This window comes from Urocitellus parryii, chromosome 15, assembly GCF_045843805.1.
Source record: "Urocitellus parryii isolate mUroPar1 chromosome 15, mUroPar1.hap1, whole genome shotgun sequence".
Lineage (NCBI taxonomy): Eukaryota > Metazoa > Chordata > Mammalia > Rodentia > Sciuridae > Urocitellus > Urocitellus parryii.
In genome coordinates this window covers 9,020,364-9,039,318 of record NC_135545.1, presented here as the reverse complement: position 1 = coordinate 9,039,318, position 18,955 = coordinate 9,020,364, and the positions used below count along the sequence as shown (strand labels likewise).

Here is an 18,955-nt window from a genome sequence, read left to right as displayed (position 1 = left end):
CCAGGCTGGCTTCAAACTTATAATCCGTCCGGCCTCAGCCTCCTGAGTAAATTCGTTTATTTTTAATAAAAAGTGACTGTGTGCCAGGCACTGTTCTAGGCACTGGTCGCCAACAATGAATACGTTGGACAAAATCTTGCCCCTGGGAATCTGACACTCTAACTGGAGGGGAGGGGACTGAAAAATTAGTAGCATTTACAGACTGGCCAATGGTGACAAGGGCCAAGGTGGGAAATCAAGTAGGGAGGAGGACAGGAGTGCCAGGGGCTGGGTGGGGAATTCTCAGAAGAGGCCATTGGAGCAGAGATTCAGGGGAAGTGATAAAGGCCTCTAGATGGGCAGCTGAGGCACAGAGGAGCAAGGTCCCCAAGGCCTCCTGTGCGGAATCCCAGAGGTTCAGGGACCTGGAGAAGAGCTCAGCTCTGGATATGGATGATAAGTATTGATGTTTCTTAAGCACCTACTGTGGGCCAGGGGCGCTGCTAAGTCCTGAACAAGCAAGTTTCTAAATTCACTTCTCTGGGCTCCACTGTCTCCTCTGTAAAAGGAGGGTAAGGACACCTGGTCCCTGGGACATGCTGAGGGGTCCGTGAGGTCACTTTGAGAGCTTAGAGCTGCCCTGCACAACGGAAGTGCTCAGCTGGCTGGAAGGAGCCTCTGCCCGAGTCAGGCAGGGCGCCAGAGCCTGAGCACAAGGCAGGGGACCACGCAGCGGGAAAGCCCTGCCCTGGGGGCTGTGTTCTCCAGAGGGGACAGCCACAGAAGCAGAGAAACCCAGAACAAGTTTAGTGGTTGTCAGGACGGTGGAGAAGAATAAAGAGGAGATGGGGAGTAAATGGTGGGCGCTACACGGGGAGATGAGGGAGGGCTTCTCGGAGGAGGTGGCTTTGAGCAGAGACCTGAAGGAGGGGAGGGAGGAAGCCATGCAGATCCCTGGGGACAGAGGCGTCCAGAGAGAGGGCACAGCACCGGCAATGGCTCTGAGCTCGAAGCACAGTGCGCTTGCTTGAGGATCGGCGAGAGGAGAGGGAGAGGGAGCCGGAGGCGTGCGCAGGGAGGGCCTGGGGGACTTTGGCTTTGAGCCGGAGGGAATCGGGAGAGTTGTGAACCGCTTCACGACCTGGAGTTTTAAAGCATAGCAGTTTTATTCGTTGGCAGTGCTATCCTTATGCCATGGTAGAAGGAGCCAGAGATCGTGGACGGCCCGATGCCCGAGGAGGAGGCGCAATTCGAACCCGGGACTGGCAGCCCGAGGGGCCGCCGCCTTGCCAAGAGCGCGCTCCCCAGCCCCCGCCCCCGCCAGGGGGCGCCAGAGGCCGGCGCGGGTTTGGGGGGGGCTCGTCCCGCCCCCCGCCCCTCCTCCCGGCCGCTCGGGCCCCACCCGGCTCAGGCAGCAGGACAGACCGAGCACAGGCCGCTCCGGGCGCCTCCGATCCCCGCGGACCCGCAGGACCCAGCGCCAGCGCCCGTCGGTGAGCACTCGCGACCCCAGCGCCCAGCCCAGGCTGCCCCGGCCCGCGGCTGCCCGCTCGCTGAAACCGCAGCCCTGCACCCCCCACGGGCTCTCCGTGTCCCCAGCCCCTCCAGGCTGCAGCCGTCCGACCCTCCCGGCCCCACACTCCTCCTCAGGCCGTCGCAGCCTCCCCGTCGCGGCCACCCCAGCCGCTCAGCTCCAGATTCCCTCCTTCAAGCCGCCCCCACTGCCCTCTTCCATGTCCGTCCAACTTGGTCCCTCTGCCACCAAGAGCGACTCTCCTGCTTCGCCAACCCCAAAGCCCCTTCGGCCAGCCCAGGCATCCTCCTCTGACGGCCCCCAGCAGCCTCCCAGCCTAGGACACCACCCAGGGCCCCCTCCCTCGGCTCCTATCCCGGGTGGCTGCTCCCGCCCGCCCTTGCCTCTCCAGCCCCTCCTTCCCCAAGTCCTCTCCCTGCTATCTCCCCTACTTTTTAAGTGTCACTTTATGAATTTGCTATATTTGATTTGCAATTAACTACTTCTTAACTGCATCTTTGGTTAGTGGGAGTCCCTTAAAGCTGGGCCCTGTGCCCCTGCCACATGCCCCTCCCATCCCTGGGCGCTTCCTATGGAATCTGGCTCCCGCACTCTCCCTGCCCCAGCCCCGGATCAGTCCTCTCTCAAGGAACCCCGGGTCCTTTTCAGTATTTGCGACTCTGATCTGAGCAGAGCTGGTGCTCTGGAAAAGTTAGTTAAATTGTAAGCATCGACTCAGACTGACCCAAGATCAAAACAAAACAAAACAAAAAGAGCAAAACCTGTTACCAGTGTCCTGTCAGGAATAAAGAGGGGATATCACCCAGACCCTACAGTCTGATCACAGGGCGTGGTCGTGGCTGTGGCTTTGGGGACACCTTCTCCCCCTAACCCAGACCCCCAGACCCATCCCAGGAGACCCGCTCTGAAGGCCGCTGTCTGGGTGTGAATCTTTGAACACGCTGTCCCTTTCCTAAGACCCTCATCCCGCCTGTCCCTGGTGAAGCAGCTTGAACGCTGGCCCTGCCTGATCTTTACCCACCCACGGGGATTCTCATGCCCTCCCCAGAGGCCTGGCATTTCCTGGGCACCCTGAACTGTGGGTCCTCACTGGGGCTCTGGGTGGGAGCCAGTTGGTCTCTGGCTCATTTCTGGGCCACAGTTTCTGAAATGTGGAGGAATTCCAGTGGAAATGCAGCAGAGGGAGAAGAGAGGAAGAGAAGAAGGAGGGTCTCAGGAAGGCATTTCTCCCCTTTCTCCACCCCTCGTTCTTCCACTCTCAATTCCCCTTCTTCCACCATACCACCATTAATCTCTCCCTCCTCCCGGGCTGGCTCTGTGATCCTCTTCTTCCTCCTGACCCCTGCCATCCGTGCTCCCAGTGCCTCCTCCTCCACCATACTATCTACCTTCGGTTTGCCTTCTCCCTCCAGGCAGTCCACCATCAACCCCCTGTTCTCCTGCACCTTCGAGTCGCCCTCGGTGAACCCAGTGGGCAGCGAGAAGCCACCATGTTCAGCTGGCTCAAGAAGAGCGGGGCTCGGGGCCAGCAGCCCGAGACCATCCGCACGGTGACTTCGGCCCTTAAGGAGCTCTACCGTGAGAAGCTGCTGCCCCTGGAGGAGCACTACCGCTTCGGGGCCTTCCACTCCCCGGCCCTGGAGGACGCCGACTTCGACGGGAAGCCCATGGTGCTGGTGGCCGGTCAGTACAGCACGGGCAAGACCAGCTTCATCCAGTACCTGCTGGAGCAGGAGGTGCCCGGCTCCCGGGTGGGGCCCGAGCCCACCACCGACTGCTTCGTGGCCGTCATGCACGGCGACACCGAGGGCACTGTGCCCGGCAATGCCCTGGTGGTGGACCCCGACAAGCCCTTCCGAAAACTCAACCCCTTCGGGAACACCTTCCTCAACAGGTGCGATGGCCGCTGCCCAGGGGGGGCACCTTCCATACCTGCATCTGGGCTTCCCTCCCTTCTCTCTGCTGCGGTCTCCCCCTTCCAGCTCCTTCCTAGGGCAGCAGCCGCTAAGCTGGTGAAGCCAGCCTGCCTGGTTCCAGTCCTTGCTCCCCCACTGGCTAGCTGGGCAGCCTTGGGCAAGAGTCTTAAACTCTCTGTGCCTCTCATGCACATCTGGAAAATGGGTTTGACTATAGTTTCTTACCCCCCCCAGGGGGAGCTTGAAATAGCTCTGGACTCAAGGCAAGTACCCAGAGATCATGATCTTGGGATGTTTTAGATACCGTTCTCCTTCCATCTTGTCCCTCTTTCCAGGCCCTCCCCCCCTGTGTCTGCTTCTCCTCTGCACAGTCTGGACTTCCCCTCTTACCTGTCCTCTTTCTCTGCCCTCCTCTGAGTTGACCCCTGGCCTTCCACTCCCCCAGGTTCATGTGTGCCCAGCTCCCCAACCAGGTCCTGGAGAGCATCAGTATCATTGACACACCTGGCATCCTGTCGGGCGCCAAACAGAGAGTGAGCCGGGGTGAGTGAGCAAGGCCCTGGGAGGAGGGAGGCGCCCGCAGAACCCTGGGTCTGAGGGAGGGGACTGGGCCTGGACCCTGGGTCTGAGGGAGGGGGCTGGGCCTGGACCCTGGGTCTGAGGGAGGAGGCTGGGCCTGCCCCCTGGGTCTCAGGGAGGGGCCTGGGCCTGGACCCTGGGTCTGAGGGAGGAGGCTGGGCCTGGACCCTGGGTCTCAGGGAGGGGCCTGGGCCTGGACCCTGGGTCTCAGGGAGGGGGCTGGGCCTGGACCCTGGGTCTGAGGGAGGAGGCTGGGCCTGCCCCCTGGGTCTCAGGGAGGGGCCTGGGCCTGGACCCTGGGTCTGAGGGAGGAGAGGGCTGGGCGGCCTCCAGGACTCTGGCCTCCTGGGAGGGCTGGGAGAGGCTGGGAGTCCTCCATGTTGGTGATCTGGAGGTTGGGCAGGCAGGAGGTGGACACGTGTGAGCAGGCAGGGGCCACATGTCTGGGCGAGTCAGAAGGAGGGAGAGGGAGAGAGCCTCCTGAGAGAGGCCGAGCCTGGGCAGGGAGGCTCTGGGACCCTGCGATCCGGCGGCACCTCTGGGCCACAGATGGGACTGAGAAAGGGGCTGGGAGGGGACTCTGGGCCCGGGCCAAGGCCTGGGCTGGAATTTATAAACAGCTGTGCGGGGTGGGGGGTGGATTCCAGCGGGGCCTGCTCAGCATCTGCGCCCTGCCCCCGCACCGTCTCTGTTTCCCCGCTCCCCCTGGCCTCGGGGGGCCGGGAACTGGAGCAAAGGAGGCCGCAGTGTGGGGCAGAGGGGACAGGAGGCCCTGCAGGAGGCCGGGGCGGGGCGGGTCGGGGCGCAAGCGGTACCGTGTCCCTGGCCAGCGTCCAGGGGCGGCCCGGGGGAGCCTGAGGGCACGCAGGGGAGGATTCCTGCGGCTCCACCCAGGCCGGGCCAGGCGGCGGGAGGGAGCAGGTCTCCGCGCAGAGGCCATGGGGCCAAGGAACCGGAGGCTGCGTGCCCTGCTGGGTGTAACTGTGTGCGTCCTGGGACCGGGTGGCTGGGCGTGGGTGGCTGCCGATGACTGAGTGTGGGGACAATGTGTTACAACCCAGGTCATGACTCTGAACTTGAGTGGCTTGGTGTGTGTGCGCGTGTGTGTCGGGGAATCCGTGTGTGCCTGAAGATGTGACTGGATGTGACTTTGAGGGACCCTGCAGGACTGGAGAATCGTGGGATCCCCATCCTTGTACCTCCCTCCAGGCACTTGTCTTGGAGAATGCCGGTGTGTGTCCCGGTGTGTGTCCCCGTGTGTGTCTGAGAAGGCGTCTGGTCCATGTAGATCCTTCAGCCTGCATCTGGAAGGCGTGAGATCGTGGGTCCGAGTCGGCTGGTGTGCCTGTCTGTGTGAGAGGCCCGGGCCCCTGTGTCTGCACTGCATGTGACTGTGGCTGTAGGACCCTGGTAGGGCAGAGGGATTGCTCTTGCATTTCCTCATCTGGGATGTGGGGTCACAGGGTGCTAGCCTCCTGATGCGCTCTAGATGCAGTGAGCGCCTTCTGTCTGTTATCCAGTTGTGCAAGTGTGTATGTGAGTGTGTGTGCAGGAGTGTCTTGTGCAACAGTGTGTGGTTGTGGCCAGGTGGATGTCTTTACATCTGGGAGGCTGTGGGGTTGTGTGAACCTGTTGTCACTGAGGGCATTGGGTGTGCTGGTGTGTGTGCACACATGCTGTTGTCTGGGTCTGCTGTCGTCTGTGGGTCCCACAGTGTCTTTGTGATTGTGGGAACACAAGTAACTGTGCGGTTTCCGGATCATGAGCGAGGGCATGACTTGCAGTTTGTGGCTCTGATTGTGTGGGGCTGTGTGTGCTGGTGTGTGTTCATGTGTGTGCATTGGTGGGGGTGTGGCTACCTCTGCGGGTAATGTCTGTGAACACACGTGTGTGTAATGCTAGCTGAGTGGGGCCTTGGGCCTCAGATCTGGGCTCTGCTGCCTTTAAACCCCGGAAGCTTGAGGACACCCCTTATCTCTTGCCTCGGCTTCTCCTCTGTGAGGGCACGATGATGTCCCTTCCTAGGTTGTCAGAAGGTTGAACAGGTCATGCAGGCAAAGCCCTCAATGTGTGGCACACAGTAGGAGCCTGTAGTGGAGAAGAAGGACTGTTCCTCTCTGCCACGTCTCATTCCCACACTCCTGGCCCCCACACCCCGCCCAGCCTGCCCCATGAGACACACTTTCCAAATCCGGGCCAGTGTGTGTGGATGTTGGAGGGGAGAGGCCCAACTGCGGTCCCTCCAGCCGGCCCTTCCTCCCTCAAAACATGGCTCCACCCCACCCGAGCTGTCCAGTGAGCAGCCTGCCTCCTCCTGGGCAGAACTGGCCCCAGTACCAGCTCCCCAGTGGAGCATGGAGGCCCATGGGGCTCTGGCTTGTTGTCACTGAGGGCATTCATTCGGTGTGCTGTGTGTGTGCACATACACTGATGTCTGGGTCTGCTGTCATATGTGGGTCCCCACAGCATCTTTGTGACCTCCTGCCTGGGTGTCTCAGTGAAGTCCCAGAGCATCTCCTGCCTCCGTTTTCTCATTTGGAACGTGGGGTCATAGGAGAGCTAGCCTCCTGCATGCTGTGGACCACTGAGCTCCTTCTGTCTGGGAGAGCAGGCTCAAGCCAGGAAAGCCAGTGCCACTCCCTGCAGGTCCCCTCCTCCAGGAAGCCTTCCCTGACTGCCCTGACCAGGCCAGGCGCACTCCAGGCTGCAGGGATCCCTGGATTACCCCAGTTCCAGCCTGGCCATTTGGGGAGGTCCACGTCCTCAGTGGATGGCAGGCCTGTGAGGGCAGTTCTGGGCTGCCTCCACCTCCCCCACAGAGCAGCAGCTCAGAGGATGGTTCCAGAATGACCCCCACAAGTATCTGATGAGCCCCATGACTAAAGCTTGCTGAGCACTTCCTCTGCTCCCAGTGCTGCTTTGTCTTTAATAGTTTTATTGAAGTATAATTACATGCCAGAAGCCAGAAGCCCATACATTTTTTTTGTGTGTGTGTGATGCTGGGGCCTTCACAAATGCTAGGCAAGTGCTCTGCCATTGAGCCACCCCAGCCCTTTAAAAAACTTTTTAGACAGGGTCTCCCTAGGTTGCTCGGGCTGGCCTTGAACTTGAGATCCTCCTGCCTCAGTCTCCTGAGTGCACTCAGCAAGCTAACCCATTTTAAAAAAATTTTTTTTAGTTGTCAATGGACTTTTATCTAATTCATTTATATGTGGTGCTGAGAATCGAACCAGTGCCTCACCAGGCTCGGCAAGCCCTCCACCACTGAGCCCCAGCCCAGCCCCCAAGCTCACCCATTTTTATGTGTACAGTCTGATGCCAGGCATTATCTTACCCATGTTAGCTCATACATATCCTTTTAAACTTCACAATAGATCTATAACGTAGGTTCTATTGTGATTTCCATTTTATAGAAGAGGAAACACAAGTCCAGAGAGGTTAAGTTACTTGCCTAAGGTCACATAGCTGATGGGGTGGAGCAGGAATTTAAATCCGGGTCTTTCTGACTGCCAGGTCAGGGGGTCTCAACCATTTCTTTCTGCTCTCCAAGCTTTGCTTTATGGGGAACAAAGAGTCAACAGCGATGGTAAGAAGAGGTGGATAAAGAAGTGAATGGAGTGGTGGGAGGAACACAGGGGCCTGTGGGGATGGGTGCGCTCTGAGGGCGGGAAGCTTGTCTGCGGCATCCCAGTGCCCAAGACCCACTTGGCTCAGATACGACTCCCAGTAAATACGGCAAGAACCAACCAGCAGAACCATAGACGGTGGACTGTGGGAGATCTGGCAGGCCCTGGGGAGGGACCAGGAAGCTAGGAGGCTTGGGAGACTGGGCGTGTCCACAGTACGGGGGTCTCTTATTTTAATGAGCAATGCAGCCATTCCAAGGCCCCCAACAGCCTATTGAATGAATGAAGAATGAAAAGCAAGCAGGGCTGCGGTCTCCAGCAACCAGGTATCCTGAGGGGCTGGAGCCACAGCGATGGCTGGGTGGAGGGTGATTCTGGGGGGAGCCAGAGTGGAGCCACGGGCCTGGCGCTGTTGGCCATTTCCTATAGACCAGGATTTGGAGAGCTAACAGCTGAACATCTGTGCAGTCCACTATCCCGTCCAAAAGAATGGGTGCTACTTTCTGGCTCGAGGGTGGGGTCTGACTTCCCCCCGCGCCCCCCACTCCCCAGGCTACGACTTCCCAGCTGTGCTGCGCTGGTTTGCGGAGCGCGTGGACCTCATCATCCTGCTTTTCGACGCGCACAAGCTGGAGATCTCGGACGAGTTCTCCGAGGCCATCGAGGCCCTGCGGGGCCACGAGGACAAGATCCGCGTGGTTCTCAACAAGGCCGACATGGTGGAGACGCAGCAGCTGATGCGCGTTTACGGCGCGCTCATGTGGGCGCTGGGCAAGGTGGTGGGCACGCCCGAGGTCCTGCGCGTCTACATCGGCTCCTTCTGGTCCCAGCCGCTCCTGGTGCCCGACAACCGGCGCCTGTTCGAGCTGGAGGAGCAGGACCTCTTCCGCGACATCCAGGGGCTGCCCCGCCATGCCGCACTGCGCAAGCTCAACGACCTGGTGAAGAGGGCCCGGCTGGTGCGGGTGAGCAGTGGCAGGCTAACGGCCTGGCCTCCCTCCCTCCTTCCCGGGCTGCTTGGCACCGACTTAGCACCAGGGAAGTGAGGTGGATCATTCTGGAAAGGGGCAGAGGGTCACTTCTCTACCTTGAGTTTGTACTTTGCAGCTCCTGGCTGGTCTCCTCTGTGATGTGCCTTCTTCCATCTCCCACGGCCAATCCCGTGTTCTGGTGGCTGGCCTTGCTTGTTTCCAATTCCTGTCCCCTGTCTTGGAACAAAAGCCGACTCCTCAGGTGGCCCACAGGTCATCTCCTCCCGCCCTTCCCCTCTGTCCTCACCTTGTTCCCTTCCTGGCTGCCTCTACCCTCCCTCAGGGTCTTTGTACTTGGGGTGAAGTCCTAGAAGCCTCACCTCTGGCCTCCGTGCCTCCCTCCCACTGGGCTGTCCTCACTGGTTGCCTTTCAAGTCTCTGTTCAAACTTCACCTTCTCAGGAGGGCCCTGCCGCCTCCCTTTCAGGAACACAGCTCTGGCCCTGCAGGTTCTGCTTTAGCCTTCCCACCATCACGGCCTCCCTCGGGTCAGCCTCACTGGGAAGTCTGTGTTCACGGTCTGCCTCCTGCCTCCTGTTTAAGTTCCAGGGAATCAGGGATCTTTGACTTCCTCCACTCAGGTAGCCGCAGTGCTAAAACAGAATTGCTCAGGAAATATTTGTCAAATGAGGACACTAGACAGACCCACAAATTGAACAAGGTGTCCTCTGTGCCTGGCCCTCTGCTGGGCAGTCCTGGGGACACAGTAATGACCAAGGCAGTTCCAGCCCTGCCCTGCTGGCTCCCCCCAAACCCCAAGGCAGTCCCAGGAACTGCGGGGATTCTGGGGAAGAGACAGACCCATCCCCAGACAATGACAGGCCAGCATAATCAGGCTGGGGCCAGACAAAGAGGGCTTCGTGGAAGAGAGGGCATTTGAGGAAAAATGTCTGTGTTGAACCCAGTGTAGAAAGTGGGAGTAACTCGGTTTGAGCTTGGGGAGGTGGCTGGGAGCCAGAACACCTGGGAACTGGTGGGCTGTGCTGAGGAGTTTGTGCTTGGTCCCAAGGACGTGGGGAGCCATGGAAGGTGAGAGTTGGGGAGAGGCAGGGTTCCACTCAGGCTGCCTTCTGGAGGGTGGTTGAAGGTGGGTGTGACTTGGGGCCTGCAGACCAGGGAGGAGGCTGGAGGAGCCAGCCTGGTCAGGCCTTGGGGAGGGAGAGGAGAGCACAGAAACTGGTGGAAGAGTGATTTTGGAGGCCAAATGGAACACTCATAGGCGAGGCTGCCAGGGTGGAGGCGGGGCAGGAAGCTGGCAGCAGGGCAGCAGGGAAGGTTGAGGTGCTGGGGAGCTGAGGTGTTGGTTTGAGGAGCAGGGCCCAGCGAGTCAGACCCTCCCCCCAGGAAACCTGCCTGGCGAGGCAGCCCGGAGCCTGCGGAGCCCTCTCTTCTCCCACCAGCTCTCGGTGGCTGTCAGTCTGTCTGTTTCTCCAATTCTTTCTCTCTCTCTTTCATCCTTTCTTTCTCACCCTGACTCCTTTGCTCTCTGTATCCTCCCCCTTTTTCGGCCTCCCCCGTCCTTCTCAGCCTCCGGTTCGTCCTCGTTCCCTCAGGTCCCTGGGGGAAGCAGAGGCGGGAGCTGGAACCCAGGCGCGGGGACCGAGGGGGCGGGGCGGGGCCGGACACCTGGTGCCCCCGTCAGGCAGGAGGCGGCTCCGGAAAGGCAGACAAACCCCGGAGTTCGACCCGCGCCCCGGCCCAGCCCGCCCTGCACCTTATCTCTTCCTGGCACCTTCCCCCGCTTCCTCTCTGGAAAAGCCATCAGCGACCTCCCGCCAGCGGTCTCCCTCTGGATCCCAGTGGAACGGCTGCAGGCCCCGCCCCCTCGCCCCATTGGCCCGCTCTCGTAGGCTCCACCCACACGTCTGGCCACACCCCTGCAGTGATTGGTCTCTCTGGTCCATAGGCCACACCCACCCCTCTCAGCAGGTTCATCCATGGCTCCCTGGTGCGCTCAGCACCTTGGGGCAAGGAATTCAGGGTCCAGTGTGACTGGGCATCACTGTGCCATGACCCCAAGCCGTGTCACGCCCCCTCCACACCCCCTCCTCAAGAATGATTTTGCCATATCTGGCCACCGACAGCTCACACTGTCTCCCTCCCTTCAGGAGCTCTCCCTGTCCCTTAGGGGCTCTTGGTAACCGTCCCCCACCCGGCCACTTGCTCGGGCTTCCCATCCTTGCCAGGTAGCCGGGGGAGTCCTCCGGCCCGCCCTTAGGTTGAACTGGTAGCTGCTAGAGGGGGAATTCCAGGTGCTGTGATTCCTGAAGCCAGGATCTCAGGAGGCCAGATTCTGAAGAGGGTGAGATGCCCGGAGGGAAACCTTAGACAAAGCTGAGCGTCCACACTGTGCTCGGACACTCTTCTAGGCCCTGAAATACAGCAGAGAACAAACGACATTCCTTTTCTGGAAGAATGACAGCTTAGTGGGGAAGCAGACACTGAACAAGTGACGCCCAGGAGAGGGAGGCTGGTGAGGGACTGTAGTAGGGGGGGTCTGAAGGAGGGGATGTGGTGAGCTGAGTGGCGATCTGCAGAGAGAGCATTCCAGGCCCAGAGTACAGCAAGTACAAAGGCCCTGAGGTAGCAAATCCCAGGTGGCTGGAGGAGACTGGGTGGTGGAGGGTGGGAAGAAATCACTCAACCAGCTGGTGAAGGCCATCACTGAAAGATTTAATAGTTGAAACCTATGATTCTTTAAAAACATTTTTAATAACATTCTTAAAAACTTTTTAATTGTTGTTTCTGTTTTGTGGAACTAGAGATTAAACCCAGGGGCACTTATATACTGACCTATACCCCCAGCCCTTTTTATTGAGACAGTCTCACTAAGTTGCTGAGGCTGGCTTTGAACTTGCGATCCTCCTGCCTCAGTCTCCCAAGACACTGGGATTACAGGGTGGCCACCATACCAGGATATACATTTGTTTTTCATTTTTTGCAAATCAATTTAACATCTGGCTTCAAAGGAGACAGCCTGATTCTGCTCTGTTCGAACATTCCATCAGTCTCAATGTTAGACATCATGTAATTTTTTAGAAACTTCACTGTCGCTGGGCAGGGTGCTGTACATCTATAGTCCCAGTGACTCAAGAGGCCGAAGCAGGAGGGTGGAAAGGTTGAGGCCACAGCAACTTAGCAAGACCCTATCTCAAAAAGTAAAAAGGGCAGGGGATGGAGCTCAGTGGTAGAGCACCCCTGGGTTCAATCCCTGGTACAGAAACTAGAGCAAAAACCAAAAAGTCTCAGGAACAAATGGCTATTTATTTATTTATTTATTTATTTGAACTCAGGGGTGCTTTACCACTGAGTCACATCCCCAGACCCTTTTTGTATTTTACTTAGAGTCAGGGTCTTGCTGAGTTACTTAGGGCCTCCCTAAGTTGCTGAGGCTGGACTTTGAACTCCTGATCCTCCTACCTCAGCCTTCTGAGCCGCTGGGATTACAGGCGTGCACCACCATACGGGCCCCAGGTCTTTCTTGACTTTTTGAGACAGGCTCTCTCCTAGTTACTGAGGCCTTTCTAAATTGCTGAGGCTGGGCTTGAACTTGTGATCCCTCTGCACCACTGCACCTGGCGATTTAGTATTATCATTAAATAGTTTGGGCCATGGGAACCTCTGAAAGGGTCTTGGGGCCCCTAGAGTTCCCTGGAGACACTTGGAGAATTGCCCCAGAGGGCCTCGTCAGCTGGGGCAGGAATTCTGGATGAGAAGCAGATCAGGCCTGGTGCTGCCTGGGGGGCAGAGGCCGCAGGGGCGGGAGACCAGGCAGGTCACGAGGGCTCCTCTTCTCTAACAGGGGAACCGCTTAGAGTGACAGTCTGGGGCTGGGCCTGGATTCCACTTGGGGTGTCAGGGTGCGGAGCCGGTGAGGAATGTCAAGGAGGCCATTAGCTGAGGCTCAAGCTCAGGGAGAGGTCCAGGCTGGCATGTGGGAGTGGACGGCTGGAGGGGAGCTGGAGCCTGGGAGGGGTGGGGATCACTTACAAGAGAGGGGAGTCCAGGGGAGCCCCAGCTGATAAGGCAGCAGGGTTCAGAGAGGCTGCCTGGACTGCAGCAGCCACACCCCCCCCATGGGTTATGAATGCAGACCCCCAGGCCGCGCCCTGCTGGTCACCTCCCTGTGGCTGCCCGGGCTCAGGTGAGGATGCTGCTCCGCAGGTTCACGCGTACGTCATCAGCTACCTGAAGAAGGAGATGCCCTCTGTGTTTGGGAAGGAGAACAAGAAGAAGCAGCTGATCCTCAAGCTGCCCGTCATCTTTGCCAAGATTCAGCTGGAGCACCACATCTCCCCCGGGGACTTTCCCGACTGCCAGAAGATGCAGGTGCGAGGCTGCCCAGGGGGTGGGTGGTGGGGGCGGAAGTTCACCTCCAGTGAGCTCTAGAGAGGGGCCTGGAAAGCTGGAGGGACGGTGGCAGATGTGGGAAAGTCCCCTGCACATGGGTCTATGGGAGCATGGCTTGTGAGTTAGTCTGATGGATCAGGAGAAAACCCACAAGAATAGGGTCTAGGGCTGCTTTGGTGCTGTGTAAGGCCCCCTTCTGTCTTATTTCTCTTCCATGCCTGGCCTCTATGTCCTGAGAAACCTCATGGTACAAAACAACTGCAGAAAGTCTAGACATTGTATCTGCATTCCATCCAGCAAGAAGGGAGGGAAAGGAAGAGAAGGGTACAATCACTCTCTTTAAGGACACTTCCTGGGCTGGGGGTACAGTTCAGTTGCAGAGCTCTTGCCTAGCCAACATGAGGCCCTGGGTTTGATCCCTAGCACTGAAAAAAAAATCTTAAGACTGAATCATGGATTTTATTTAATTTTAACTGGTTTAAATACCCACACGGGGCCATGGGCTACCATATTGAACATGGTAATCCTAGAAATTGCACGAGCAACTCCTTGCTCACATCCACTTAGCTGGACTCAGTCACATGGCTGGGGGCTGCTGAGAGCATGGTTCTTCCTCTTGGTGGCTGATACCAGGTACAGTCAAGGGATCCAGCACCGAGGAAGAAGGGCAGAATGGACGTTGGGGACCCGTGGGGGCTCCTCACGAATTGGGGGAGTGCTGGCAGGGATGTGGTGCAGCCTGGGAGGTGGGTGGGCAGGCAGGAGCCCGGGGTGTGGAGACAGGCTGTGCTCAGGGAGGCTGGGGGCTAGCCTCTGCCCAGCCTCAGTTCTGAGGCTGACTTTGGCTGATGTCGAAAGCCTGTGACTTGTGAGGGAGAGACAGTTGCAGCCTAGACCCCAAAGGATTGGGCAGAGTCCCCGCTGGCCACCAGCAGCTCAGTGACCCTGGCCAGGTGGAGCCCCATGGGAGCCTGAATTTCTTCCCCTGGGAGATGGGCACATGCCCGCATCAACCTGGTCACGATGAACTGTCTGCTCGCCCTGGCCCAAAGCTGGGGCTACATCTGGGCTTCTCAATGCCTGCGACAGACATTGGGGTGGATGATTTTTGGAGGAGGGGGGTGTGCACTGCAGGAAGTGGAGCAGCCTCTGCCCAGTACTGCCTCCTCAGCTCTGTCCCTCAGAAATGACTCCAGATGCCAGGTGAGGTGGCACGTGTCTATTATCCCAGTCACTCAGGAGGCCAAGGCAAGTTTGAGGCCAGCCTCAGCAACTTAGTGAGACCCTGTCTCAAAGCAAAAAGGGCTGAGGATGTGTCTCAGTGGTAGCGCATCCCTGGGTTCAATCCCCAGAACCAAAAAATAATAAATATTTAAAAAGAAAGAGAGAAATGTCCCAGATGTTGCCAACTGTCCCCTGGGGGGACAATATCACCCCTGCTTGAAAGCCACTGGGCTAGAGGCACAGTGGCTGCCGAGCACTTCATCCAGAGGAATCTGTTTGGCCTTCCCTGCGTGTGTGAGTCAGGTTTTCCTCACTGTGACCAAAATACCTGAGACAACAACCTAGAGGAGGAAAGATTTGCTTTGGCTCAGGGTTTCCGAGGTCTCCATCCATGGGCAGCTGGCTCCCTTGCTTGTAGGCCTGTGGTGAGGCAGAGCACGGAGGGGCGAGTGGCCAGGGAGCATTGAGAGACAGGCCGGGAGTGGGCAGTATGAGATACAGTCCCCAGGGGCCACTCCCTTCGACTAGGCCTCCCAATACTCCCCCCCGCCACTCCCAGCCCCGGCCACCAACCGCCAACGGACTCATCCATCCATGAGGTCCAAGCCCTGGGGATCCATCACTTCCCAAAGGTCCATCTCTGGACACTGCTAACCTGGGGACCAAGCTTCAACACATGATCCTTTGGGGACATTCAAGAGCCCAACTATACCACCATGCTCATGTCATCACCCCTGTTTTACAAACATGGAAACCAAGCAGGGCATGGTGGCTGCAACTTGGGAGGCTGAGGCAGGAGGATGAGAAGTTCGAGGCCAGCCCTGGCATTGAGGGAGAGCCTCAGCAATTTAGTGAGACCCTGTCTCAAAATAAAACATTAAAAGGGCTGGGATGTGGCTTTGTGGAAGAACCCCTGGGTCCAATCCTGGGTATCAAAGTGAACAAAACAAAACCATGGAAACCAAGGTGAAGCCACTACCCGAGGCCACCCAGCTTCTCGGAGGTGGAGCTGGGTGTCCTCAGAAGGCACTCCCCCCACCCCGTCACAGCCCTCCCCCTTTGCAGTCACACCGGGAGCCACTCTCCTGGGCTCTGGAAAACAGCATGGTGCATGCAGTGAGTCGACCTTGGCAAGGACTCTCCTGGCGCAGTGACTTTGGGTTCCAGTGTGCAATCCAGTGACCACAAACCCACCCCACAGCTGCTCCAGAGCAGAATGGCCTAGGCAGAGCGCGGGTGTCCCAGGATCCTAACCCTACCATCCAGGTTGGGCACCAGTTACTCAGCTGGGCCCCTGTGGTACAGTGACACGGTGGCAAGAATTGGAAAAGAAAATGCTTTTTTCTGGTACTGGGTGAAGCCGGGGGGATCTAGCACTGAGATCCACCCCCAGCCCTTTCTATTTATTTTATTTATTTATTTATTTACTTTTTAAGTGTTTTTTTTAAATGTTGATGGACCTTTATTTTATTCATTTATTTATATGCAATGCTGAGAATCGAACCCAGTGCCTCACACATGCCAGGCAAGTGCTCTACCCCTGAGCCACAACCCCAGCCCCCTTTTATTTTTTATTATGAATCAGGGTCTGGCTAAGTTGCCCAGCCTGATCCTGAACTTGGGATCCTCCTGCCTCAGCTTCCTGAGTCACTAAGCTGACCGCTGCTCCACTGTCCCACTGAGTTTTCTTTTTCCTTCTCTCTCTCTCTCTCTCTCTCTCTCTCTCTCTCTCTCTGAGATGGAGGTCTTGCTGTGTTGCACAGGACTGATGGAATTGACTTTTCTTAACTTGCAAAATGGTGGGGTGCTGGCCCGACTCCTCGGGGTGGAGTGGAAGGTGGGCAGGGCTGGCAGGTGCACTAAAATATTGAACTCCTCCTCCACCATCTGGTGAAGGGCCACTGCTCTGACTCATCCGAGGGCCCTGGGGACTCTCTTGCTCAAGTGTCTTCTGGTTCAGGGCTGGTTTGGTGCTTCATAGAGCTGAGAACCTTGTCCTTTTCTGTCTTTTCTTCCATGCTTGCTGCCAGGTCCAAGAAACCTCATGATATGAAATAGCTGCAGAACCTCCAGCCCTTGTCTGCATTTCAGCCCGCTAGACTTGGGTAGGGAAGGGGGGTGGGAGTGCCCAAGCAGAAAGCGATGTTTGGATATTCAAAAGCTTCTGCAGCTATTGGTATTCAGTGCTCCCAAGCGTCCTCAGGCCTGCACCCCAAGGGCCTAGAGAGGGCTCCCCGACCTCTCAGTGTTCCTGCTCTCCACTACAGGAGCTGCTGATGGCACATGACTTCACCAAGTTCCACTCGCTCAAGCCGAAGCTGCTGGAGGCACTGGATGAAATGCTGACGCACGACATCGCCAAGCTCATGCCACTGCTGCGGCAGGAGGAGCTGGAGAGCACGGAGGCCGGGGTGCAGGGCGGCGCCTTCGAGGGCACCCACATGGGCCCATTCGTAGAGCGGGGGCCTGACGAGGCGCTGGAGGACGGCGAGGAAGGCTCGGACGACGAGGCCGAATGGGTGGTGACCAAGGACAAGTCCAAATACGACGAGATCTTCTACAACTTGGCACCCGCCGACGGCAAGCTGAGCGGCTCCAAGGCCAAGACCTGGATGGTGGGCACCAAGCTGCCCAACTCCGTGCTGGGGCGCATCTGGAAGCTGAGCGACGTTGACCGCGACGGCATGCTTGACGACGAGGAGTTCGCCCTGGCCAGCCACCTCATCGAGGCCAAGCTCGAGGGCCACGGGCTGCCCACCAACCTGCCTCGTCGTCTAGTGCCACCCTCCAAGCGGCGCCATAAGGGCTCGGCAGAGTGAGCCCGCCACCACCCACAGGCCCTCCCTCCCACTTGCCCTGCTGTGGCTCCCCAGCTCAAGTCGGCTGCGCGCACATAACCCTCTGGCCCCGCCCTGTCTGCACGCATCCTACCTGCGCACCCTACGCAGCTGCAAGGACTGGAGTGGGGGCTTCCTCCGCCCACCGCCAGACACTCTAAGCATTTAGTGGGGTCCAAAGGGAGTGGCAAGGCTTCTCTGCACCCTTCCCACCTCGACCCTCACATGCACCTGGGCACCTCACACGAAAGCACGCAGGCACCCATCTACCCAACATTCATTCAGATATTTATTGAGCACCTACTACTTGCACGGCCCTCATGGAGCTGACAGCCTCAGGAGAGGGCAGATACATAGCCACACAAACACATAATTGATTCCAGGTAGGACCCCTTGTCCCTCTCCATTGGTGAGAGACCACTGGGTTCAAGTGACAGATAAACTTTCCCTTCTGCCCCTATTCCTCCTGCCCAGCCAGGCAAGAACCCTCCCCCACATCGTGTCCTCAGGTGTTGGGACCACTGGGGGCTCAGAGAGGAGACACGACCCCTGCTTCCTCAGATGGACCCTTCTTCAGCCCCTTGCTGTCCCCAGGAAAGCCCGGAAATTCTGATTCCCCAAATTTCTTTAATAAGGATCCTGCAGCACATGGAAAAGCCCTTTCAGTCGGTCTGTCCGGCTCCCCCCAGACTGTACGCCCTGGAGGTACTCTGTCCACTGCCCACCTGCCCTGGATTGAAAGGCCCAGCCGGGCCCTGGCCCCCGCAGGCTCCTGGGGTTGAGGACTGCAGCATTCCAGTCTCTGCCCCGCACCGGGCTCAGTCCATACTTCAACGTAGCCCCCACGATGCAAAGGCCTGGGGCTTTCCTGCAGCCCCTTTTCAGGGATCGTGGGGAGCGATTTCTTGGTGCTACAGCCGTCCTCCCCTCCCTCCCCAAGGGGCCCCCCACGCCCTCTCGTGCCTCCTCCGCATCAGGGCTCGGCCCTGGTGGGAAGCCCCGCGGAAAGGACGCGGGAGAACCAAACAGCTGGAGAGGGCGCTCCTCCAGGTGGCTGGCCACGATGCGCGCGCCCACCGTCGGCCCCACCCGCGCTGGGAGGGCCGAGAGCCAGACAGTGTCCCCCGTAGAGCGAATAAAGGCAAGGCTTCTTCCTCTGCCGGAGTCGCGCTGTCTCGGGGCGGGGTGGCCCGCTCCCCTCCAGGGCAGCGGCGCCCTGGGTAGACTCGGGGTGGGGAGGCCCTTGTAGCTCGCGGGGTCGGGAGGGTCCGTGAGTCAGCGCAGCGGAGCTCGGTGACTCAGGCCCGGGCTGGGGGCCAGCCCTGCATATTTTCCGAAGAGAAGTTACTTTGGGGCCCGCCCCCCCGGGACATCCCTCTCTCCGCCTCCCGCCGCGGGGCCTGGGAACCAGCGTCGGGCCTGGGCTTGTGTGAGTGCGCGCTTGGGCACAACATGACCCTCGCCTGCCCGGGCCGCGGAGTTGGGCTGGCACGACTCGGGTACCCAGCCTGCGACATGGAACGCCAGGGAGGGGCGGGGTCCTGCGGAGAGCAGGCTGCCAAGGACCACCCTGCGCGCGCTCACGCCCTGGGGATCGGCCCGCGCCAGGCATCGCACCCCGTGCTGTCCTCGGACGCACACCCAGGCCACACCCGCCGCTCCCAGGACACGCTGTCCCGGCGCTCCGCCCGCCCACGCGCGCTCAGTTTTGTGGCCCTCGGCGCCCTCTGGCGGAGCCTCGGGAGCAGGGCAGTTTGATTTCCGAGGCGGCCGGTGCGTGCTCAGGTTTGGGGGCCACCATTCAGGACCTGTCACCTTCCAAACACTGTGCGCAAGGATCTGGTTGCGTTCTACTGTGTGACACCCCCCCACCCAGTCGC

At 58.8% G+C, this 18,955-nt stretch overlaps 1 protein-coding gene across 1 annotated transcript; it reads left to right on the top strand.

The window, feature by feature from the left end:
- Positions 1-1,386: 1,386 nt before the first annotated feature.
- Ehd2 (EH domain containing 2) lies at positions 1,387-18,232 on the top strand. The gene is made up of 6 exons (XM_026410424.2): positions 1,387-1,472; positions 2,926-3,407; positions 3,875-3,972; positions 8,187-8,599; positions 12,829-12,993; positions 16,506-18,232. The coding sequence occupies exons 2-6, from the start codon at positions 3,004-3,006 to the stop codon at positions 17,055-17,057; spliced, it is 1,632 nt and encodes a 543-aa protein (XP_026266209.2). The 5' UTR covers positions 1,387-1,472; positions 2,926-3,003; the 3' UTR covers positions 17,058-18,232.
- Positions 18,233-18,955: the final 723 nt, after the last annotated feature.

Coding starts and splice junctions, on each gene's coding strand:
- Ehd2 (XM_026410424.2), top strand. CDS start 3,004: ATGTTCAGCTGGCTCAAGAAGAGCGGGGCTCGGGGCCAGCAGCCCGAG. Junction 3,408..3,874: donor GGGAACACCTTCCTCAACAG/GTGCGATGGCCG, acceptor CCACTCCCCCAG/GTTCATGTGTGCCCAGCTCC. Junction 3,973..8,186: donor CAAACAGAGAGTGAGCCGGG/GTGAGTGAGCAA, acceptor CCCACTCCCCAG/GCTACGACTTCCCAGCTGTG.